Below are 25,935 nucleotides of genomic sequence, written 5' to 3'. Positions count from 1 at the left end.
CTCGGTAAAACTGTAATCATCGTTTGATGAAATGAGGTGAAACTTGGCTATTATTTTGTGTGTTGTTAAAGCTGCACGACTTGAGCTCATGTGACGATACCCTTGAAATGTGAATTCATTGATACTACAAGAAAAATACTTTAAAAAAAAAAACACAAAGCTATTACTTGTCTGGACCAGTTGGTAAAGGAGTGTAAATGTTAGCGTGATCTATTTTTAAATGCATTTATTTAAAAAAAAAATATCAGCGACCTCTATTCAAACTCAAACCTCATAAGCCTCCTTTTTACACACCAACCACGGTGGCAGCAAAGTGTCTATGAAAATAGATGGTTTTATAGTTATCTATTGTTAGTTTCAAACGCTGAAGCAGCGACCTACAAAGTATAAAGGGGACTTATTCAACTTATACTACCACACCAGTCAACTACAATTTCTTTCCCTTGTTCGATACCAAACACAATAATTAATTACCAACAGTTAAATTAACTTAGCATAACATATACTAGAATTTACAACCTGTAAAGTATGTTAGAGGCGATTGCCGAAATGCTGTTTGAGTAGAAGTGCATATATATATACATTCTCTTGTGTTTTGGTTTGTTTGTTTGTTTTTATTTATATTCAGTGTCATCTGTTGTAATTTTTTAGGTATTTTTATTTTTTTTAATCTACTTCACTGCTTTAACTAATAAGTATAACTATATTTTATCTATAAAGAAAATTGGTGCTCTTTTAACAAGAACCATCAATTAGACAAATCTCTTTTTAATATTTATGGTTTTAAGTTGTATGGATATCAATAGCCTCATCACTCTTTTTTTTTTCAGCCTGAAGAATTGCGAGATATTGTGGAAATGTCATCCAAAATGGAAGAACGCTACAGCCACTATTTTGATTATACCATAGTGAATGATGATCTGCACATGGCAGCCACAGAGTTAATTACCATTGCTGGTCAAATAGAAAAAACTGACCAATGGGTTCCTGTAGGTTGGGCACTTTGACTATATTGCTAAATATTTGAAAAATGTCTCAGGGAAATTAATTCATTAACTTGTCTGCAATAATTATTTATTTTATAAGAAGAGTCATTTAAATTGGCAGGACGTGTTTCGGTAAACTCTGCAGTAAACAATGATATGCAAGTTATATTTAAATGTAGATCTAGCCTTCATAGCTTATTTTTACTTTGGGTCATAACAGACTCTGCTCTAGTCATTTCCACTTAGCTGGGTCTATCCCCCTATGTTATCATCTTTTGCCTAGTCTACCAATCTCCTTCAAATCATGAGTAGCTTCGCGTGTGTATTCACTGGTGTGCGTCATGAAGTCTTCTGAAGAGGAATCACCATGACCGAAATCCTTTTGGCTTTGTTATGTTTTCTTTTATGTAGAATTTTATTTTTTAAAGTTTGGAGTTACTTGTCTTACACCCAATCCTCCTCCATCACTTGATGGCTGCCTGGTCGTGCGGTTTGCGCGCTGGACTGTCGTTCACATTTATCGATGGTCGAGGGTTCAAACCCTGCCCGCTCCCATCCCCCGTCGTCCTGCGGGAGGTTTGGACTAGGAAGTAATTATCTTCAACTCTGAAGGAACATCCGAAACATGTAAAACATTTTACATTTTTACTTGAGCAATGAACCGGCAAAAAAAACTTCCTGAATGTTGCTTTTTGGCAGAGTTCTAGCCTTTCTAACATTCCCTTTTCTTTTTACTTACAAAGATATGCTTTCATTCAGCTATATCATATTTTTGAAGAAAACAAGGTTACAAAGACAGTTGGTGTAGAAACACAAACTCAAAATCGGCCCCCGAAGTGGTCCACCCAGGCAGGTGAAAAGGCAGGTTTCAATGAAATTCTATCAAAGGCAAATGACAGAGAATAATGGAAAAAGAAGGTTGACAGATCTTGTGTGATGCCCCAACGATCCAGCAGTTGATTTTCAAAATTAAATATTTCGCTTTCAGAAAAGATAAAAGTAGCCGTTGCCTCAGAACTTTGAATGGTCTAAAATATTATGATGTCAGATTCTCACTATCTTTTCTAGTTTACGAGATCTAAACGGGACGGACAGACAGATTTGAAAAAAACTAATAGCATCTATTCCCATTTCGGGGCCGCTATAAAAGGAAATAGCAGTTTGCTTCTATTAAGTGTTTTCATCGACGAGTTACGCACCAAAAATAAGTGTTAATGAGTACTTAAAGAAAGAAAGCTATTAAGCCTTTGTATGTCCGCTTTATAAAATTGTTTTGGGACAAACTGCAAGAAACAAAACTACTGCAGTTTCGATCGTTAATGTGCTTTAGCTGCTCCAGTTACACAGGGTAAAATGTTCATGTTTATTTCATGAGATCAAGTAGAAAAATTAATGATGAATGAGTCAGTCAGTTAATAAATTAATAAACTAATTGAAATCAACACTTTGCCTAAAGCAGTTTTAGCCATTCTATCATTCTATAGAACACCTAGGCATTATATACAATGCTTAGGCAAAGTAGAAATTCAATAATTCATTTCATATTTTGCCTGACGTTTTAAGGGATTCTAAAGAATGCCGGATTTCTACGCACTTTGCCTATATAAATATACAGTGCTTTTTGTAAAAAATTAGGTGCCGGTACTCAGTAATGGAATGCCTAACTTTTAACTACTAATAAATAAATAATAATCGTTAAAATACAGGAAAAGTAATATTTTTCCCCCATACTGATTGCCCTAGATACCAGGATGTCAGGGAGAAATTTTTTAGAACAAACACCTTGAAAACACTATTCGACAATGTCGACCCTGGGAAGGTACTGGGCTTTGTCCGGGAGATGTAGGATCATAGCGTATTAGAAAGCTAAAAGCATGACATTGGGCAACACAAAAACAATTGGTAAAAATATTCTGATCGCACAAATTTATTATTGTGAGTCTCGATCTATTACAAATTTAATTATATGACTGATCCAAACAAATTGATATACTTAATATAATTTGTTTTTAAAAGATTTATTTTTTTTGCGTTTGCACGTCTATTAAACAGCCTGCATTTTAATTTTTAGTTAGTCTAACATACTATCTCATATCGAAATATTTCAAAGGTTTTAAGTAATAAACAATGCTTCAAATTATCTAAAGTTAAAGAATTAACATTTTCTCCACTCACACGTGTGCACGCACGGCTTCATACAGATATCTAGTGCTTTTCAATACAAAAATATCAGTTCGGTTTTATTATTTATTTTTTTTTAAAGTGTCTTATCAATGGCAAGTTAGTGTTGGCTCCTTCAGTCGTAGAACGACTATGGTTCATCTCGAACACTTTTTCATGTGACTATAAACATCAACTCAGGCGCTGTCATAAAGGAAATTAACTGGCAGGAAAGAGACTGTTGGGAATATCACAAAAGAAACTCTTGAGAGGCTCAAAAGAGGATCTTATCTCATTGCCTATGTTGTCGTAATTCATACCAAGTATTATGCTCCACCTTGATATGGATGCTAGCAATACAGGGATCAGTAATGCTTTATTACAGAAAATTGGCCAACAGTGAGAGAGTCGTAGTCTACGATGTTTGTCAAACGTTGAACAGAACTATTGTGTGAAAAGACGTGAGCTGTTGGCTGTGATAGACTCCATTAAGCATTTTCACAAATATTTTTATGGACAAAACTTCACTTTGAGAACAGACCACGCAGTCCTTCAATAGCTATTTTCCTTCAAGTATCCGGAGGGTCAAGTAACGAGATGGTTAGAAAGGTTACAAAGTTATAATTTTTTAAAGCAATTCAGGAAAAGACAAGCATATTCGAATGCAGGCGCTTTGTCACGACGACCATGTAAGCCGGAGTGTTAACATTGCACGAAAGCAGAACGGAACACAAGGGCCCAAAATTGTAGGCGACTGAAGTTAAATAAACAGAAAATAGGATGATAACAATTTAATCCCAATCTTACAATGGAAGGAATTTGGACAACGCCCTAATTGGCACCAAATTTATAGCACGGTAGAGATCGCTTAGGTTTACCGGTACAATGAGTCTCTGGTAGAAGAGAACGGCGTTCTAAAACGAATGTGGGAATCCATCGATCGACACGAATACAACTAGTTTTACCAAAGGAGATGCAGAACGGTTCCACAGTTGGTCACTTAGGCATTAACAAGGCGTTAGAAAAAGACAAAGGTTTTATTGGTTTCGGTACAAGGAAGACGTAGAAGATTGGTGCCGGAAATGCGACCGGTGTGCGGTAACTAAAGGCCCGAAACGTCGAACAAGGAAACCTTAAAACAATACAACCAGATGTCACATTTAATAGCACTGGACATAACCAAACCATTTTTTGAGACTCACAAAGGAATTAAATTATTTTAATAAATGGCCTGACGCATTATCGATGCCCTACCAGGAAACCACAATAGTCGATATTTTGGCAGAACATTATATTAACCGGTTTGGTGTCCCTATGGAACTAGATTTGAACCAAGAACGCAACTTTGAATCCAAGCTGTTTCAGTAGCTTTGTAAAATCTTAAATGTTGAGAAGACGTGGGGGTATAGGGTTTTATTTTTTTTTAAGCCTTTAAGAAGCATACTTAGTGTATGTCTAAGTAAAGTAAAGTTCCCCATTCAGACCTTGTCATGGTCCTTGTGGTCTATAGGGCAGATGATGTAATGGTCTGTGTTTCTGTGGCCTACGGTTAACAAGGGTGGCATGTGGCCAGCACAACGACCAACCGCATTTACTTTTCCCCAACTAATGTCAGTTACCCATTTGAGCTGGGTGGACTCAAAGATCCCGAAAAAAAAAATCCTAGGATTCGAACCCGGTACCCCCGGTTCGGAAGCCAAGCGCTCTACCGCGCAACCACTGCGCCTGCTACTGGTAGGTCTTCATACAATTGATATATCTCATGGTTATTTTCGGTGGTCTTTGTTAATGTCCATGCCTCGCGTGCATACATTTCTGCTGGTCATATTATGCTTTTGCATATTATTTTCTTGGTTTTCCTTGATATTGTTTTGCTCTTAAATAAATGATGGGTGCTATAACATGCTTTGTTTCCTCCTGCGATTTTTTTCCATTATTTTTGTGAGTAGGTCATTTTTTTAATCAATTCTACTTCCTAGATATTTGAAAGTTTGGACATTTTTGAATTTGTTGTCTTTTATTTTAATATATTGTTCCTCTGTTTGATTGTCTCTTGTCATTATGATGTACTTGATTTTACTGTTATTGACTTTAAGTCCTGCTGACTTAGATGCTTCTTCTAGTTATACATAAAATACTGAACCATAATCTTAAAATACAAAAACAAAATTTAATAAAATACTTAGAAAGACACAAAGATAAAGGCACATTCCTCGTTCCATATGCTAGGACAAATGTCTACAAATGCTCCTTCTTCCCTAGCGCTATTAGAGCATGGAATGGGTTGCCTGAACTAGCCAGGAAAACTAGTGACTTGGCAGAATTTAAATCATAGGTTAATATGCATGACTAAATGCATGACGCGTAGGGCGTAATCATCTTCTTTTTTAAAATAGCGTCTGTATTATATAAGATAAGTTTACGTGAAAGCTCTAGCAATGTCAGAGGCATGGGCGTAGCCAGGGGAGGGGGGCTCGAAATGAAATCCTCCCCCGCAGGGGAGGATCGGAATTTAGTGACTGTGTCACGGTTGACCACACACAGTAACCGTGTCGTCGGGGTCGCCAGTTGTGAAGAAACAAGTCCCTTTAAGTATAAACTGCCTTTTATTGTGAGGCATACAAACATAACATATTTACAAGGCTAACATTATCTACAGATAATCAACTTCCCTAGATGACTTCCTTCTTCTTGTTTTTAACACACTCGACACTTCTCGCAAGTACCCTAACTCTCCGATACCCAACACTTGACCGTGTGTCACGGTTGACCACACACAGTAACCGTGTCACAACAGTGACTGATTTTTTGCTTTGATTTTGTTTATTGTAGGTAAGATTTTAATACTAAACCATCACTTGCCCCAGCACATCCAAGGGGGTTTTGAGTTTAAAACCCCTACCAGGGGGGTTTTGAGTTTATAACCTCCTATCTGGGGGTTTTGAGTTTAAAACTCCTACTTAGGGGTTTTGAGTTTAAAACCCCCTTCAGCTGGGTTTGAAGCTAAAAATACCTCTTCAATGTGGAAAATAAAAACAAATTATGCACTCAAAACGTTATGAGCGTAGCAAAATGGGTTTTGACTCAGTTTTGAGCAAATTACACACTCTTAAATTATTTGAGCGTAGCCAAGCCAATTGGGGGTCTAGAGTTTAAACCCCTCTTCTACAGATGGCTTTTTTTTTTATTTTTAAAACCCTCCAGATGGTTTTGAGTTTAAAATCCCCCTACAGAGCGTTTTGAGGTGGAAAACCTCTATCTTCAATATTATTCTAAAGCAAACTACAGTTACCAAGTTCTATGACCGTAGCTAAATGGGGTTTTGAATTTAAAAAAAAACAAATCCAGAGATTTTTTAGTTTATAACCCCCAACAGATGATTTTGACGATAAAACTTCCTTTTTCGATATAAAATCTAAAGCAAACTACAGTCACCTAATTTCAAAAGCGTATTCAATAGAGGTTCCATATGTGCTAGATTCGCCTCAAACCAGTCTACATTTTTGTATTTTTGAGGCCCAAAGGAGGTGATTGCCGAACTGTAGATTACATCTCTTAATTTCTCCCATCTGATAAAGATGTCTTCTTCATCACTTAACGAGGATATTGAACTGTTTAGGAGCTCGCCAAAGAGTGCAGACTTCTCTGGGTCACCTACATCTTTGACGTTAATTCGCCTAGTTCTAGGTTGAGTGGAAGTATAAGCCATCTTGAGAAGTAGTTAGATCTTGCTTAGCACTACTGAATGGTCTGAGTTGCAGGCCGCACTATGGTATGAGCGGTTGTGTATAACACTTTTCAGATCCATCCTTCGGGTGATGCAGAGGTCAAGCTGGTCATGGCAGGAAAAAAAGCTGAATGTCTTCCACCTTCGATGCCTAAGGCGGATCTTTAAAATAAGGTGGCAAGATAAGATAACCAATGTGGAAGTGCTACGAAAAGTAGAGTGCCAGGACATCCGCTCTGTTATTAGCAGCAGACGCCTTGGCTGGCATGGCCACGTTCGTAGAATGCCAGTAGGTCGAATCCACAGAACATTCTGTATAGCGATCTAATAGAAGGCAGGAGAGCCGCTTGTCGACCACTTTTACGTTATACCGATGAATGCAAACGCGACATGAAGCTCTTCAAAATCGACACTAGCAGCTGGGAAGAGGTGGCACTGGATAGATCCACATGGAGAGAGAGCATAAAGGAAGGGATTGCAGATGTCATACACAACAGAAGCAGAAAGAAGGGTGAAAATGCAACGGCGCCTGGTGATTACATATGCCCAACCTGCGATCGCAGCTGTGTATTAAGGATTGACCTCTTTAGTCACACAATTAGTTGCAAAGGGAAAAGATCGTCTCTCGAGACGTAAAATGCCACAGATTCAAGAGAGGTTACACATTTCTACCAGTGGCGGGGCTCCATTAATAAAGTGCAATGAATAGTCATCTTCCGAAATTGAAAAACACTAAATGTGGCTCAACAAATATGGCTAAGACGCATTTTAGGAGTCAGTTATAAAGATCGGGTCTAAATCAAGGAAATCCTATGCCGAAGTGGGAGTCGACCCCTTCGTAAGGTTGTGACAGAGCGTCGCATGAGGTTTGCGGGACATGTTCTCCGACAAAATGAATTTCGCATAATAAGAGTTGCGATGACATCCTAAGACAACTTGGCGCCACTTTTTCATGGAAGTCCTCAGAGCAGGTGGCAAGAGGCTTCAGACATTGCCAGTAACAGATTTTTGTGGAAACAGCTTGCCAGCAAATGCGCCGAACGGCGCGGGAGCGTCTAAGTTAGTAAGAATAGCACATTAGGTTTTTGAAATAAAACTTTTTAATAGCAGGAAAATGAACAGTAGATACCGGTACCTCAGAATATGCATTTTGTTGGAATTCAATACCAGAAATAGTGTTTGGCGGCGGGGCTCCGCCCCGCGCTGAGGTAGATCCTAGCTTTCCCCCACTAACTACAGAAAGAACCTTTTCTAGGTCACAATAAACGTCTTCTGAAAGAATGAAGGGTCAAAATGTAATAAAGATTATGTACACACACACATACATACATCTAAAAAAAAATTTCGCGGGAGGGGCGGAAAAAAATCCCCCAACCCCCCCCCCCCTCCCCGAAAATAAATCCTGGCTACGCCTATGGTCAGAGGTATCTTTATCCAATAAGGCAATGTCATCAGCATAAGCAAGGTATTGTAGATGTTGATTGTATATCGTCCCTGTTGGTTGTGGACCCATGTGTTCTTTCCTGAAGTAATTAGTAATAGTTCCCTTTGTGTGTTTATGTGTATATTTCTTATAACTCCAGTGTCAAATTGAAAAGAAAGTGAGTCACCATATCTTAATATTCTTTTAATCCTAAATTCCCGTTAGTGTTCTTCTTTTTTATATGGCTTTACGTTTTGAGTTGTTTAATGTCATATGTTTAAGTCTTGTGAGTTTGTTAGGTATTCCAAAACCCTGTAGAGTGTCATATAGATATTTCCTTTTGATTCTGTCATAAACCATTTTATAATTTATCGAGAGTGGCAGGATCGGTGGGAGGCTGAGACCCACAATAAACTCAGGCAGATTGTGTAGGTGTCGGCCCACATCTAAGGGTCTGATAAGGCGAGGAAACACGACTATGTCCAGACTTAGGATTGGCCACACCTACATCACGCACTCCTTTGTGCTGGAGAGAGAGGAGTACTTTATGAGTACTGTGACTTTTGTCTCACCGTGGAACATATCCTCATTGATTGCCCCAGATACCAGGATATTAGGTGGAAATTTTTTAGAGCGCACAACTAAAAAACACTGTTCAATAATGTCGACCCTGGGAAGGTACCGGGCTTTGTTCTGGAGGTGGGGTTGTCTGCGAAGATTTGATTTATGAAATTAGATAGACAAGGCAGATGTTCCAGTTAAGTCCTCGACACGCTCCATCAGTCGCTCAAAGGTTGCCGGAGCATAGCAGAGCCCAAAAGGCATTACAGTAAATTGCCAGAGACCGTTTCCTGCATAGAACGCCGTTTTCTCTCTATCTTCGGGATGCATTCCAACTTGCCAATACCTGCTTTTTAAATCGAGAGTAGAGAATATCTGTGCTCCTGTAAGTGTATCAAATGTGTCGTCGATTCTAGGTAGAGGATAACTGTCCTTATGGGTGACCTCGTTCAACGGTCTATAATCTACACAGAATCGCATAGAACCGTCTTTTTTTTCACTAAGACTATAGGTGAGCTCCAAGGACTATTTGAGGGCTCAATGACTCCCTGTTGTCTCATGCATTCTATCATGTCCATGGCTTCTTGTTGTTTTGCCAGTGGAAGACGACGTGGTGGATGTCGAATTGGTCTGGTGCTTCCTGTGTCGATACGATGTTGAACCAGAATCGTCCGCCCAAAATCTGTCTCATCAGTCGGAAAAATATCACTAAACTCACAAATCAATTTTTCGGCACTGGCATATTGTTCATCCGATAAATTCGTCTTAATCTTCCCCAAGAGCCCTGTAATATGCGGGTGGGCTGGTGCAGTGCTGTCCCTGATGAGGTTATCATCGCTGCAATTTTGTATCAGGTCGACCGTATAGCAATAGCTATGATGCTGTCTTTTCTTAGTTTTTTTTCACCCAAGCTAAGGTTCATAACTCTAACAGGTACTTTCTGATCTCTATCGATCATGACCAACGTCTTACCTACGGCAAATTCACTGTAGTTATCTTCCTTGCCCTCGACCAGTGCCGTTTTAATTTTTGTATGACCAGGCTCCAATTTTCCCCAAATAATCAATTCAGACTGTGCAAGCAAGCTCGTATCTTCCGTCAACATGATTTTTCTGATTCGATCATTCTCTTCCTCATCCTCATCATTTAGTAAAGGAATCTCTACGTTCCCACATATCAAAGCTCCTCCTCCAATGTCAATAGAAAACCCGAATTTCTGCATAAAGTCGAGTCCTATAATGCAGTCTTCGGTTATATTGGCGATTAGGAATTCATGAATGAATAACTGATTTCCGAGCTCGAATTGAACACTCGTCAATCCTTGTATAGGCATCAACTCACCACTGGCGGTTTTTAAGGAATATGAGTTCACTTTGGTTATAATGTTTTTGTTCACGACCTCCGGCCGAATGACTGATCGAGAAGCACCATTGTCCAGTAGAAAACGATAATTTTCAGCACCGATTTAGTCTTCTACCTTTAAACTCTTATTCTGCCCCAGCACGTCGACTGGGATGACGGTTGCGGGGGCTCTTATTCTCTGTGTCGCCGGATTCCGCCCCTTGAAGCCGGCGCGTGTTAGTTTCCCTGGTAGCCCCGGGAACCAGTTCGAGTATTAATTTCTGATCTTTGATGGGTTCCGGTTTGTCGAGATCTTCCAGTGCAGCTTCTCTGAATATGGCCAAGTTCACCACAATTCCAACATCGTACAGGGGCCCTGGGTTGATTTTCTAGTATCCGGGTTGTTCGCCTTTCGTCCAGTGCCTCTGTCACCCTTCTGACAAGTTGTGCGAATTCTTCCTACTTGACGTCCAGCCTTCGGCCCTGGTGAGTGCCCCCAGATGCGTCTTTGGCAGCCTCGTATGACAGAGCGTAAACTAGGGCTTCGCTTGCCCTGCGTTTACCACTAACTCTTGTGGCTTTCTTCAACTCAGGGTCTCGAAGCGCATCAATGAAAGCGTCTGTGATGATGACCTCCAAGAAATATTGTGCGCGGTTGGGTAGGCCAAATGTGCGAGGCGTTCGATGTCTGTCTCTAGTTCCTGTAGTGTTTCATCGGGGCGCTGTTGTCGGGTTTTCAGTTGTACTCGATAGACTTCTTGCAAATGTTCATCCCCGTATCGGAGTTCCATAGCTTGGACAAGAGCGGCGAAATCCTGCTGGTTCGGTGGAGACTGAAGCAATTCAGAGGCTTTTCCTCTTAGAGATAACACAAGGGCGGTGGCTTTCTCTTCCTCACTGTTCCATTTGTTAACTTTTGCCGCTGCGTCAAATTGCTTCTTATACACGGACCAGGAAACGGAACCATCAAATACGGGGGCCTTCATTTTCTCGGAGACTTCATGTACAAATGACGTCATATCGGCATCTGGTACATTTCTGTGCTTGCATTGAGCTTGTATCTTCATTTCATCGATGACCTTCTCCACTGCGTCTACCCTCTGCTTCATCTGTTTGTCCGTGTTGGTGATTCTCTCCTCCACAGCTTGCACGCGTTGGTTCATAGCCAATAACTCGGTTTTGATTCCCGATTCCATGAGATCTATCTTGGTGTCCACGACATCTAGCTTGTCATTGGTGTTTCCTAGCCCTGAGTTTAACTGTTCTCGCATAGAACCAATATTTTCGAGCACAGCTGCCATCTGTTGTTGCATAAATTCCATATCTGGTTCAACTTCAAAAAGATAGGTGTCCGGATCTGCTTCTTCCTCCATCAAACCCTCCCGTAGGCGTGCCTGTAGGGTTTCCTTATTTCCAATTGTCTTCAGACCTCGGTCACGGAGTTCCCGCTTCAGTTACTTCATAAGGAGTTTGTTTAGCGTTTTCGTGGTAACCATTATAAATCCCACTTCTGACACCAATTGCTATAAATTTCCAGGAAAACACTCAACAGGTTAATGATAACATAGATAAGGATTTAATTATTAAATAAATAACACACAAAAACCACAGAATGTCAATTTGTTCTAGATCTAATTCGATTTAACGAAATAAGCCGGCATTCACTATCATGTCTCCATTTCCTTTCCTCTCTTGTTCCACGCTCGTGTGGAACAGTGCCTAGTGCGCACCATGTATCTCAGTGCGGAAATAGAGTTACAACAATATTTACAACGGATTTTTATTAAATTAATAAATTTTAAGTTTTTACAATCTTAACTGTGAATAGACCTTGCTTTTAATGACCTAACTGTATAAAATTTAGCTCATGTGGTATGAAGGGAGAGTAACCCCTAAAGGAGCACGACATGGCCTAAATTGTGCCGATGTGCCAAAAACTCTAACTCAAACTTATAATCATTATACAGTTGGTACATCTAACATATTTGTTCTGTGACAATTAAAAGAAAAATACAAAGAGCAGAACCAAAACCTATACGCTGCCTTTGTGGATCTCACCAAGGCTTTCGACACAGTCAGTCGCAATGGTTTGTGGAGGATTTAGGCCAGACTCGGATGACCATCTTACGTTCCTATTTATTCTTAAGCAGTTTCATCTGGGACAAAAAGGCCACATTAGGCACAACGGTGACCTGTCTGATCTCTTACCAATAGAAAATGGCGTGAAGCAGGGATGTGTACTTGCTCCTATTCTTTTCGCTATCTTCTTCGGCGTTATGCTAGGTCTACTATCCCATATAAAACAACAGATTTGTATTGAATTAACACATTTTTAATATCTTAACTGTAAATGGACCTTGTCTTTAGTCACTTGGCTGTGTGAGACATAGCTCTTGAGATATAAAGGGAGAATGACCCTTGAGGGATTATGGGCGTGACATGGCCTAAATTGTGCCGATGTGCCAAAAATCCAAAATATCAAATGATCTCAAGATCGCGGTCAACGAATTTGCATACGCTGCCGCCTCTTTCGGTTTATCTATTAACCTGGGAATTGTTATTGACGGCGTGGCTCCGCCCCGGACCCCGCTGGGAAAGCTCACAGCGCTCCCCCATACCCCACTATCTGCCAAGGGCGGGGGTGTCTACAGCCTTTCCACTATCTCCTGGAAGAACCTATACTAGAGTACAATAAACGTCCTCCGAAAGAATGAAGCGTCGTAATGTAATAAAGATTTATTACGTACACACACACATAAAAATTAACTCCATAGTCACGTCAGTTCCCGACAGAAAGAGGCCATAGAAAGCTGACCTTTAATAAGAATGGTATTTTGTACAAACAGTTTGCTTTAAATTTAGAAAAATATTTCGAATTATTGATCATGAATGCTGTATTGGCCTTCTGCTAGAGTTTGGTTGTAAAATGTTTTACATGTTTCGGATGTTCCTTCAGAGTTGAAGATAGTTTATTTCCTAGTCCAAACCTCCCACAGCACGACGGGGAATGGGAGCGGCATAGTTTGAACCCGGACCATGGAAAAATCAAAACAACAGTCCAGCGCGCAAACCGTACGACCAGGCAGCCTCTTGAAGCCATTGAATATTCCTATCTTCTTATGCTAGGTTTATATTTAGATCTCAAACTAAAAATATGCTATTTTACTCTAATCTGTCTGTGGCATTTTACGTCTCGAGAGACGATCTTTTCCCTTTGCAATTTCTTGTGTGACTCTAATCTGTAGCCCATACTAAAATGGTGCAATGGTAACTCTTGGTTGTTGTTTTTTTTTTAAATTATTATATTTAGATTTTTGGCACATGGAGCACTTTAGGCGTGCCCTAACCCTTTCAAGGGTTATGTTTCTTTACTCGGTTAAGAAGACATTAAAAATGATATATTTTACAATACAATACTTATAATTGACAATATAAGTATTAAAATCAGTAAATTGTTTGAAGATACACATAGGCCATTTTTAGCGGCCCCCCGAAAGGGAATAGACGCTACCGTTATTAGTTTTGTGTGGTCTGTCTGTCCGTCTGTCCCGTTTAGATCTCAGAAACTGGAAGAGAAAATGAAAATCGGACATTATGATATTTTAGATGCAACGGCTTTTACGAAAGTGAACCATTTAATTTTAAAATTTTATGCAAGCAGATTTAAAAAAAAAATACACCACTTTTAAATGAAAAACTTCAGGGAAGGTAAGTTTTTTAAAAAGGTCACAGAGTTCTTCTTTAATAAATTAAGCTTCATTCATAGATTCGCGCATTGGTACAAAACATTGGCACCTAAGTTCACAATGCAAAAGTATCAATGGATTATTATAAAATATATTTTCCATTTATTAACTAACTCATGGGATGAAATACTGATTGAAATGGTCTTTTTAAAAAAAAAAATTGATACGAACTTGTTTGTTATACACCTCCGTGCTGTGTCTTGTGTAGATTAGTCTAAACGGAGGTAACACTCAAATCAGCAAACCAATTAACACATGTGAAAAGCCAACAATATAAAGGTACTCGACGCTGATCTACGTTGTCCAACAAGAAGTTTAATACGTTATAAAAACAACCGTCGATAAATATCTACCGGTACTTCAGAAACTAAAGCTGTCCTCCCTCTAAAGCTGCCAAAAGTATTGTACTTTTTAAATCCTAGTCTTCGTTTTAATAATCACATCACTGTCTCTAAGCAAAATTTCCTTTTTTATAAAACAAATAACTTTTCACGCCAAATTACTAATTGTGCCATAACATCTTTCAACTTGGGTATCTTTGATACCCAGAATATGTTTATTTTTCTAAATTAAATATGTGTTCACAGCTAATTAAGACCTTTGGAAAGAATGTACTTTTGGTTTTAAAAACAAAGTATACTAATTGTATCCTTAGACTAGACATTCAGACCACTTAAACTAAAAAAGGGTAGTAATCGATGGCTTCAGTGTCGGAGGGGGGCGTATTTTGTGGAGAAACTACAAAATAAGCATTGCTATCTTGTTTTATAGGATATACCAAAAACTTTTTTTTAGAAGAAAACTTGAATCTAACGTTATAATAAAACTGTCAATTTTTTCAGGTCAAACAATCATTCTGTTGACATCTTTTGCATGAGCCAACCAGGCCTGCCATAAAATGTCTGCTTAACTTTAAGATAATCTTATGATGATCACGCCAAATTGAGATGTACTAAAACTATATAAGTTTCGATTCGTTCTCAAAGTTCAGTAAACGGCTGTGCAGTTTGGCTTACTTTATTTGATCTGTTTTATTTATTTTTATTATCTTGAATGATGAGCTTTAGGCAGGCGAATGCACTTAAGCATCCATAAAGACATTTTTTTTTTACAAACTCTCTTTATAATCACAAGTAAAAAGTTGAGAAGCACAGTTCTAAATTTTATTTTACGACTATATATATTTGTAAAATACCACTGATTGACTCATTGATCACGAGATCCCGCATCAAATTTCGTACACAGGTTCTTTTTACCTTCTAGTTGCTCACTAAGAACGGTTTTTGACAGATTCGCAACCTGACGACCTTTATTCGCGAAAAACCGCAAGCTCTATCAGCCCTTTGTATTTCCCCAAAAGGCCGTTTATTTTTAATATGCCTTACATCATTTTCACTTCCTTTTAGACGCGGTCTAAATAAAAACAAAATCAATCCTAATAGCAGTGGCGTCAATGGGGAGGGTGACACCCGAATAGAATTTTTTTTTATATTGGCAAAAACTAGAAAATAAAAACCCGAATGAAAAAATTGAATATTGGCAAAAACTTGCAAATTCAAAAAGTAAATCTCTAGATATATACACAAATATGCCTAGGGATATCTACTGTACTATTTAGATCTATATATTTTTAAGGCCCTATCTATATATATAATTCTCCTCTTCCCTCAAGAGTTTGGACGCGAAGAAGAAGTAAAGGAAAGATCACTCTCTTATTTCTGCGGATAGTCACCCCACGAAAAAAAACAAGAGGGGGGGGGGGAGAACAAGTGGGTATTCACACGTCGATACGGATGGTTGCACGCTGGACTGTCAAACCCTCCCCGCTCCCATCCCCCTTCGTCCTGCGGGAGGTTTGGACTAGGAAGTAAACTACTGTATCGTCAACTCTGAAAGAACATCCGAAACATGTAAAACATTTTACAAGCAAACATTTTACAAACACTAAATAGCAGCGCCGGACCAAGAAGTCATGGAAGAGAACAAGTAATCTATTATGCATAAATATACAGGTCACTAAATAGCAGGGCGGACTTAACAATTGTGCGGCCTTATGCGAAATGGATTTCGCGGGGCCAAGTTTGGGTAGGGAAGCGGATAATAAGTGAAATTTAAGAGTTTGTATTAGAAAATAAATTCGTCTATGCATCGTATTCATTCTTTAATACGTACAGAATTACTTTACGAGCCTTGCGTGTAGCAAAGTCATACAGTATATCATAATAATTCTGTTTCCTACATAGATCACGCTCAATAGCAAGAATAACCAAATGTTTCAATCTATCTTTGAGAATTGTTGACCTCAAGTAATTCTTCATTAGTTTGAGGCGCGATATTACCAGATTGTACAATTACGGCTAATGCATAATGTTGTTTTTATTTAACGCTCGTAGGATTGGCGTTTTTTTCCATATTGAATGACACTCCAAAATGACAATTTTTGTCATATATTTTCGTATATTTTAAGGACTTTTTCGTATATTTTGCAATTTCCGGAGATTTCCAGGAGCTTCTGGTAAATCGACAGAAGGGCGCGGGAAATCTGTTTTAAGTTATAAAATGGTTTAATTTAATAATGTTGTAACTCTAGGTTAGGCACTCAACGAATAGGCATGCAACTCAACACAGTTTAACAGGAAATAATAGTTGTGTTTATTCACTAGGGTAAACACATAACATGATGATTCATCCTTCAGCTTCCTCAGAGTCTCACTACTAAGTATACCAGTCCTTTGCTACTTAACCCGAATGTGGACCAACGACGGCCTTCCCCGCTTCGCTCCAGGTCCCTACTACAACCTTCAGGCAGCACCAAAAGCTGGCTTCTTCTTAGTTTCCCAAACATTCAGACTCTTCACAATCCCTGATGCACTGTTATTATCTCCGTTCTAGTCTCTTCCTGTTTACGTTCACTAGTGCGCTAGTGCGCACCTCAAGCACTGGTGCAAGGCAGGGTTACAACAATAATTTATACACCTTGAATTAGCACGCGCCCTATGAAAGTGCGAGTCCTATGAAAGTGCGGTGCCCACTGCGATCACATAGTTTGCAGTGGCTTAAGGCCGGTCCTGCAAAATAGCGGCGCATGCTACGCCACCGGTCGACTAGTTGTATATATTTTGTTCTATTTGGTACAAATGTCCAAAAATTACGTAATGTAATGGTACACTTTTTTTTAAGAACAAAAATTGGTCGTATTGGTATTGTAGTTATTTTATATTTTAGCATTAATTAGACGAAAGCGACATTACTACCAAAACTTAAAGAAAAATGAAATTATTAATTAAGTGACTTCGTTTTATCATCCAAGTAAAGCTTTTCTACATTAGAAGACAGATCGATTTAAAAGGTTCTTTTATAGAAAACATTTTAATGCCTCTCCAACGGTGTGATTCTAGCCCGTTTTTTAACCAATTTCTCCCGACTTACGCATCATCATACTATTGATGTCAATCAAAACAAGAACGGAGCGGTACAAAAACTCGTTCGTACCTCACTCGGTCAGACTATCACCGCCACTCATTGATCAGGGAACATGAAATGCACCAAGATATGAATATACTCTTTAAATTGTGTCTGTTGTATTTATGTGTATTTTTCTGTTGTGTTGTCTTTATATGAGAAAAGAGTCCTTGTAATCACAACAAATTTCCGTAAGGATCAATAAAGCAGTCTTAATCTTAGTCTTGATAAAGATCTTTATTATGCATACCATTTTTTGTGTGAGGCGTCAGTAAAAAAAATCCTTTAAAACTAAAAAGTTTGCAGCAAGGATTCTTTCTTATTACAAAGATTATCTTAAGACATACTTGCACACAACTTAAAAACACTGTTCGATAGTGTCGACCCTGGGAAGGTTCTGGGCTTTGTCCGGGAGGAGGGGTTGTCTACGAAAATTTGATTTGTGAAATTGTGAACATGTAATATTTACAAAAGAGTTTTACTAAATTATTAAATTTTTATTAACTTTACTATTTTAACTGTGAATAGACCTTGCTTTTAATGATTTAATTGTATGGAATTTAGCTCTGGTGATATGAAGGGAAAGTACTCCATGAAGGATTACGGGCACGACATGGCCTAAATTGTGCCGATGTTCCAAAAACTCAAAACTCATGTACTAATGTAAAAAGTGCGCTTTAATTCCAAGACAATAATTTATGATCGGAAAATACTGCTGTAACTTAGCCAAAAAACTTCAACGAAAGGATTATAAAATAGAACGTTTAATCATCAATAAGAAACTAGATCTAGAGCAAAACTAATCACATCTCAAGCGTTCTTGTTTTCTTCTCCTCTCTGTTTCTCCATCGTGTCCCATGGTGCATAATATCGTGCCAAATGACAGTGCGCAATGTACAGTAACAATACTTTATTATCGGAACGTCCCATTCCATTATAATTTAACATTTACATGGGCTCTGCTTACTGCGGGAAAACGATCGACGGAACTAAAGGCGCTTCAACAGATTACCTAGCTGGATGGATATCGAACCTGATGTGTTTCTTATACTATCTCCAGAAATAACTTTTTCGGTTATACAAAACAGTTTAAAATTATCTACGTAAAAAAAAAAAGAAAAACCTAAAGTTTAGCGAGCAGGGGTGCCAACTGTAAAAGTTTGAGAAACACTGCCTCGAATGTCTCTCACACTTCAGGTACGGCAAGTTCACGTCTTCTTAATTGAATTTTACTTAACCGCACCATAGTGACGCCACTGCCTAATAGCATTAATAAGATAGATCTAGTCTTTTTCTTTTTTTTTTTTCTTTTTTTGTCGAGAGACAAAGAGAGAGCAATTAATGGTACTTTGTAACACTGTCAAAAAAAAATACGATGAACAGGTTCCAGACAGCGAAAAGAAATAAAAAACAAGGTTACAAAAGACAGTTTGTGTGGAAACACAAACTCAAAATCGGCCCCCGAAGTAAAATGTTTTACATAATTCGGATAATCCTTCAGAGTCCAAACCTCCCGCAGGACGACGGGGGATGGGAGCAGGCAGGGTTTGAACCTTCGATCGTCGATAAATTCAAACGACAGTCCAGCGCGCAAACCGCACGACCAGTGGTCCACCCAGGTAGGCTTCAATATTTTCAGAAAGAACATCCGAATGAAATTATATCAAAGACAAATGAGAGATAAGAATGGAGAAAGAAGGTTAACAGATCTTGTGTAGTGCCCCAACCGTCCCGCAGATCAAAGGATACGTGAAAGTGAATGTAAAGTTAGATGTGAACCTGGCCTAACTAGTTTGTGGTCTATAGGGCAGATGATGTAAAGTTCATCTGTCGTTGTGGCCTACGGTTAACGAGGGTGTCATGTAGCCAGCACAACGACCAACCGCCTTTGCTTTTCCCCAACTAATGTCAGGTACCCATTAGAGCTGGGTAGACTCAGAAGTTGAAAATCCCAGTCTTCACCAGGATTCGAACCCGGGACCCTCGGTTCGAACTAAATAAGTTAATTTCTTTGAAAAGGCTCAATCTCATTTTCGAATTCTCAAAAAAAAAAAAAAAAAAAAATTTCCGCTATATAAAAAAATGTTCACGAAAATGATGTTTATAAGATTACTATTCGTCTTAAATTAGGTGTAACATATAATGCATACTAATTAGCTTTTTCTTATAAAAAACTTCTTGCATAATTGATTTTTAAAAATTAGAATTTTCGCTTTCAGGAAAAAAAAAGTAGCCGTTGCATCAGAACTTTGAATGGTCTAAAATATTGTGAAGTCGGATTTTCAATATCTCTTCTAGTTTACGAGATCTAAACGGGACGGACGGACAGACATTTCGCACAAAACTAATAGCGTCTTTTCCCCTTTCGGGAGCCGCTAAAAATAGAGATCGGGCCGTAAAATTTCATTGCAACAGATATGTACACTAATTCACTGGCTAAAAATTATGTTAGGTTGAAATTATTATGTGGCCCGCTTATTATAATTCAAAAAAAAAAAAAAATAGGGGTGTTCCGTCCATTATTATCAAGATTAAATTACATTAGATTTAAAAAGCAGATTCTTTTTTTTTTTTTTTTTGCAACCTAAGAATGTGTTGTTTTTTCTTTGAAGTAATTCATATGGATTTGCAGATCCAGCTTTGTATTATTTTCTTACATCCATTCTCTCTAGAAAGTAGCTTGTTCAACTCCAGGGCTCGACTCTATTTTCATCTATGGCTACCAGTAGCTAGAACAGAAATTACTTCAACTCTCTAGCCAATAATCTGCTGAGCAAAATTATTATTTAATACTTAAATCTAAAGCCTATATTTGTTAACTTAATTAATTGTGCTATGTAAAATCTAATTTAGAGAAAAAAAAAATACATTAGCTAAAGTTAGTTTTGACTTTAAGTAATTACAAAGCTCTCTCTGTTTGTCTGTCCGTCTGGTAAAAGTTTGTGAACGTTTTTTCTCCCACACTCATTCTCAGGTCAAGTTGAAACTTTGCACAATTTTATTCATTGGCATGAATCAATTTTAAAAATTAACCAATTATTCAATTCATTACTGGTAATTAATTTTTTATTTGATACCAACAAGTACCTAATTAGTCAATTAAGTATTTGTAATTAATTATTTTGTTTAATATCAAATAATGGAAATAACTTATACATTATTGAGAGATATAATAGTAAGTGCAGAAATCATTCCATTTGATAAGCTTTGTTTTTTAAAAAAGGATTTTTTTTAATTTAGCTTGTTTTAGAAATTATAAAACACATCTTAAAAAGAGTTAGTAGTGTTGTTTCCTAGCAGCAAACACATTGCAATGTAATTAATACTTGATAGGTTATGTCCCTATCTTGGCAGCAATGATATATTGTACATCTTTTAAATTACACCATTTTATGCTGTATCTTTTTATTTTCAATCAAATGTTCTAAGCACTGCAATCAAATTTCTTTATTTTTTGGTTTATTATTATTATAAAGGGGCCGCGGTGGCTAATTGGTTAAGCGCTCGGCTTCTAAACCTTGGGTCCTGGGTTCCAATCTCGTTGAAGACTGGGATTTTGAATTTCGGGATGTTTAGGGAGCCCCTGAGTCCACCCAACATGACATTAGTTGGGAAAGTAAAGGCAGTTGGTTGTTGTGCTGGCCACATGACACCCTGCTTGTTAACCGTTGGCCTCAGAAACAGATGACCTTAACATCACTTGCCCCATAGATCGCAAGGTCTGAAAGGGGAAACTTTATTTGCTTTTTTTATTATTATAAAGTGATTTTTTAAAAAGATTTATATATATATATATATATATATATATATATATATATATATATATATATATATATATATATATATATATAACATACTGTATTCTATTTTAAGAAATGTCATTTCATATCCTGATCATTTTGTAACAGGCCATACACTTGATGTTTTTTTTTTGTTTGTTTTTTACAGTGGTCATTATGTAATTTAAATTTTTTGATCAACTTAAATTCATGATTTATTTAGTAATCTATACTTATCAAATCATCTATCTTTATAGCTTTACTCTTCTTTCCACACTTAAAGGTTCCTGAAAAGGAAAAGTGGCTATTAGTTTTGTGAAGTCTGTCAGTCAGTCTGTCACATTTAGAGAAAAGAAAGTGAAAATCCTATTTCATATTTTGCAGCTTGCTAAGTTTAGGTGACACAGCTACTTGATAAGTTTAGGGGACACAGCTACTTGTTAAGTGAAGAGTTTTGCTTTTAAAATAAATATGCAAGCCGTTTTTTTACATAAAAATACACCTTCTTTTTTTTAACTATTTTAAATAGTAAAAACAAAATGAGGGGGGGGGGGTCTTTAAAAAGAAATGGAGGTGAATGGATTTTTTATGAATATTTTTTATTACATTTATGCAAATGTATTTTTATTTCCCAAAATGTTTTAAAAAATGATTCTATTATTAAATGATGTGTTTTATGTGTTTTACTAGCTGCTTTATGAAATAAATTTGTGTTTTAAAAAAGAAATAATGCATTTTTTATGTACATAATTTACACATTTTTGAATAATCAATTTAATTAATAAATGTATAAGTAGTGTCTAATTTACCCACAGTATCTGCCCAGTTATTGGAGGCAAAGGTTCTTTAGGTAAACATTAATGTATTTCCGTACACTGCAGTATGTCATCATCCAGCCTAACAATACAATCCCTAGGGCAATCTATTAGTCCTGCTCTCGTCCATTTTGTGAAGGAAGGAAGGAGATCGATCACAGCTTTTGATATTAGTGCTGAAAATATTATAAACCTGCCTTTTTAGTTGGTTTTACTGGGTGGACAATTTCGGGGGCTTCCTTTGAGCTGGTGTTTCCACACAAACTCTCTTTGTAATCTTGTTTTCTTAAAGATTATGACTAGTATAAGAATGTGGCCAGGAATCATTAGCCTGATCCTTGTGTTGAAGTCTCTGTTGTTATCACATGCCAGAGAAATGCTGTTTTTTTTATGTTTTTGTTTAGATTTGATAAATAGCCGTATTTAACTTTAATTAAATTACTTTCGTTGAATATTAAATGAAGTAGCATTCGGTTTCTGAAAAATATCTTTGTTGTAAGCATTTCTTCTTTTTTTTTCTGTAGTTTGTATGTTTTGTAGTTTGAATTTTTCACCCAAAAATATTTAATTCTGTATTTAAAAAAGTAATTTTTCATTTTAAATCAGTCTGTTGTTGTAATCTATTAGATTCTTATTGGTCTCTTTATCTCATAAGGCCTTATTTCAACACTAGGTTCACATTGCCAATCATTGATTTTTGTGACAAAAGAATAATTAATTTTTTTTCTTTTCTATTCTATCTGATTATTATTAATTTATCTGAATTTTGGTGGTAATGACTTATAATGTTCCCAATTTCTTTGAATGCCTTATGCATATACAATTTTTCCTCACAATATCATTTTTAAAGAAGGGTGTGTTTATATGGAAATTGAGCATTCCTTGCTATTTTTTTTAGAAAGAGTGATTTCCCTTTAGAAGATTACAGATTTCCCTATTAAAGATGTAGCCTGTATTTAGTAATTTTCTTCTTCATAATTATAGCTGACCACTTCACAGTATATTTGGGTTAGTTGGCTGGTCGTGCGTTATGTGCGCTGGGCTGTTGTTCGGACTTCTCGGTGGTGCCCGCTGCCATCCCCCGTCGATCTGTTGTCTCGGACTATTTCCAGACAGTTTTATTTCTACACTGATGACTCAAAATAAATTTGTTTTATCCGAAAGCTGGGGCGGACTGGGTGTCAAAACCGGCCCTGGCATTTCTATACAATCCGGCCCACAAATTATATGCCATATGATGGGTGCCGGTATGTAATGTTATGACATGATTAGAATTTAGTATTTGTTTCGGGAAAAAGGGGAAAGTTTTACTTGAACGCTCTAAGTGACGCTACAAAGACGCTTCGTGTAGAGCAGTAGAATAGATATACGGATTTACGGAAAGACATAGGACGGATCCCTTTTTAAGTATTAAAGTATTCATGATTGTTTGATACTAGCGTCGACTACTATTTATTGATTGTTTGGCATTTCACCGTTGTTCCTGATTTGGTTGAAGGTTACCTCATGATCATTGCATTGATTACATTCAACACCGCGGAAGAGCCACAACAGTAATTATATTTATTTGAAAACCATTGAGTTCATGTATCGAAAACTGGGTTTACGAAATACGAGTAGGTATAGATTAGCTATATTCTACAAGTAGGTATAGATTAGCTATATTAATAGTTTCAAAATCAAGGCATATAATAAAATTATCTGAAATTGCTAAATGAGAAAAGTATAAGACTTGAAAGAGAAAGTTTCTAAAAGTGGAAAATATTGTATTACCATAAATGCCTACAAAAATGGCCCTACATAAGCGTATACGCGTACATGATATTCACATGCAAGGCTTGTGAGGACTGTGTCCCAATGAATGACTCGTAGAACGTCTTTATCAACAGCTGCAAGATGAACTTGTCCAAGTGTCCAAATAACGATGCTTTTCTACCAATTCTTTTAACATGCGTGACTTTCTTTCACAATCTACTTGGGTACAAGACATAGATACAAGCAATTTTAGCATCATTGGCATGTTCTCCCCTAATTCGGTTTCACTCCGAGCCATTGTTTCGGGATAATGGACTTACAAATCTAACTCTTCATCCTCAATTCTTTTATCAGCTCATCCTACTATGTCATGTGCTGCTTTCTTTTTAACTTCTAAATCTAGTTTCGTAGAATTGGTTATACATAGGCCTACCATATTATAAGTCCACTTATTTAAAGGTCATTTAATATCCTTATCGTTAGTTCAAAACGTTCATAAGGCAAAAGTTGTTAAATTTAGTTGATACCATAGCAATTCTTTTTGTATTTATGTTAAGTCTACATCTTCATCCTGGCATTAGTCTTTTTCGTCGGCTAACGTGGCTTGCTCTCAAGGAATAAATGACATTGTGACCTTTAATGTGACTCTCATGCTGAGGTTCAACAATTTTACTGCAACATTTGTTGTTGTTTTTTTTAATTCTTTTTTCTGCTCCTCCTTTGCCCTAATATACTCACACAAACCTGAACTGTATATCTTTATAAGAAATATAGGCCTAGCCCTTATTTTGCCTGTTAATCGCCTAGGGTGTTTAAGGGATGAAATCTACTAGATGCACTGTATACAGATGTAGGCTATTCCTTTATTTATGGAAATGTGTTAGACTAGTAACCTATTACACTGAAGAATCTGTACAAGATTTTTTTTTAACATGAAACTCAGAGGGTCACTTTTATTAATTTTTTTGTACTATAAATCTTTAACGAAGTATTGGCAGCCTTTTCGATCGCATTACCGGGCGACCGGGCATTTGCCCGAATGCCCATAGTGCCAGTCCGCCCCTGCCCGAAAAAAATTGCTATACATGGCAATTAGCTTGCAAGAGGTGTGGGATTTTGTAACAGAAAGCGAAATTCCTATACACACAGGCTACAGTAACTTCAATAGCTTTTCCCACCAACAGTATTTTAAAAAGAAAATTAATTTTAAAACGGTATTTTCAAGTAATCCATTACATTCTTAATATTTATGTACTATTTACTTTAAAAGGTGTAATTTCAACTCTATGGTCCACATTGACATTATTTGATGTCCATATGCATTTTCTCAATCGTCTAGTAAAAATTGTATTTTAGCGGGGAGTGCTCTAGTTTAGTGTTGTGATATTCACGTTTTCACAATGCCTAAAATATTGATAGTTTGCATGGTTGGTTCAGCCAGAAATTAATTATTGTATTATTTAATTATGGTTCGAATGCAATAAACAGCAAAAATGTATTATATCAATTATTGGCAGCAAAACATAATGGCATTACCAGCATATATGTTTGTTCAACTTTCTGTATGCTATATTTATTGTGATAAAATTAAAATTTTGTCTTAATCAACTTATTGTGATTGGATAAAAATGTTTACATTTGTATTTTCATTTTTTTAAATCTTATCTTATCTTATAAATACAGACGTTGCTTCAAAAAGAATATGCATCATGCATCTAGTTATGCATGTTAACCAATGACTTAATTCTGCCAAGTCATTGGTTTTCCTGGCTGGCTCAGGCAACCCATTCCCTGCTCCAATGTTCTCAACCTGTGGATCGCGACCCCTTGGGGGACGAATGACCATATGCCGGAGTTCGCCTATGTCTATTCTACCGTGTAGCACTTAATTTTTTTTTTCCATTGGAAGTTACTTTTAAACATTTTTATTCAAGCATAGAAAACTAAATCAGAATGATTTCAAACAATTTACTTGTCATATCAAACATATTTTGATCAATTTAAATTAATGTAAATTAATGCATAACGCAACATTATGGAATCATAAATATTATTACTATGACGTAATTGAAAAGCGATTTTGTTTATAGCTAATAATAGGTTGTCGTTTGTCCATGTTATGAAAGTGAACTATTTCCATCATGGAACAGTCCATGACAATGGATCTACCACAAAAGAAC

At 37.1% G+C, this 25,935-nt stretch overlaps 1 protein-coding gene across 1 annotated transcript in view; it reads left to right on the top strand.

Annotated features, from left to right (window-relative positions):
- Positions 1 to 25,363, top strand: part of LOC106073964 (MAGUK p55 subfamily member 7-like) — a 152,470-nt gene extending 127,107 nt beyond the window's left edge. Inside the window, exon 20 of the mRNA XM_056013529.1 lies at positions 831 to 25,363. Within this exon, the coding sequence (XP_055869504.1) occupies positions 831 to 1,007 (177 nt within the window). The 3' untranslated portion in view covers positions 1,008 to 25,363. The remainder of the gene's footprint in view (positions 1 to 830) is intronic.
- The last annotated feature ends 572 nt before the right edge of the window (positions 25,364 to 25,935 follow it).

Source organism: Biomphalaria glabrata, chromosome 16, assembly GCF_947242115.1.
Source record: "Biomphalaria glabrata chromosome 16, xgBioGlab47.1, whole genome shotgun sequence".
NCBI lineage: Eukaryota > Metazoa > Mollusca > Gastropoda > Planorbidae > Biomphalaria > Biomphalaria glabrata.
Note: the sequence above shows the minus strand (reverse complement) of the source record. Positions and strands in the feature narration are given on the sequence as shown.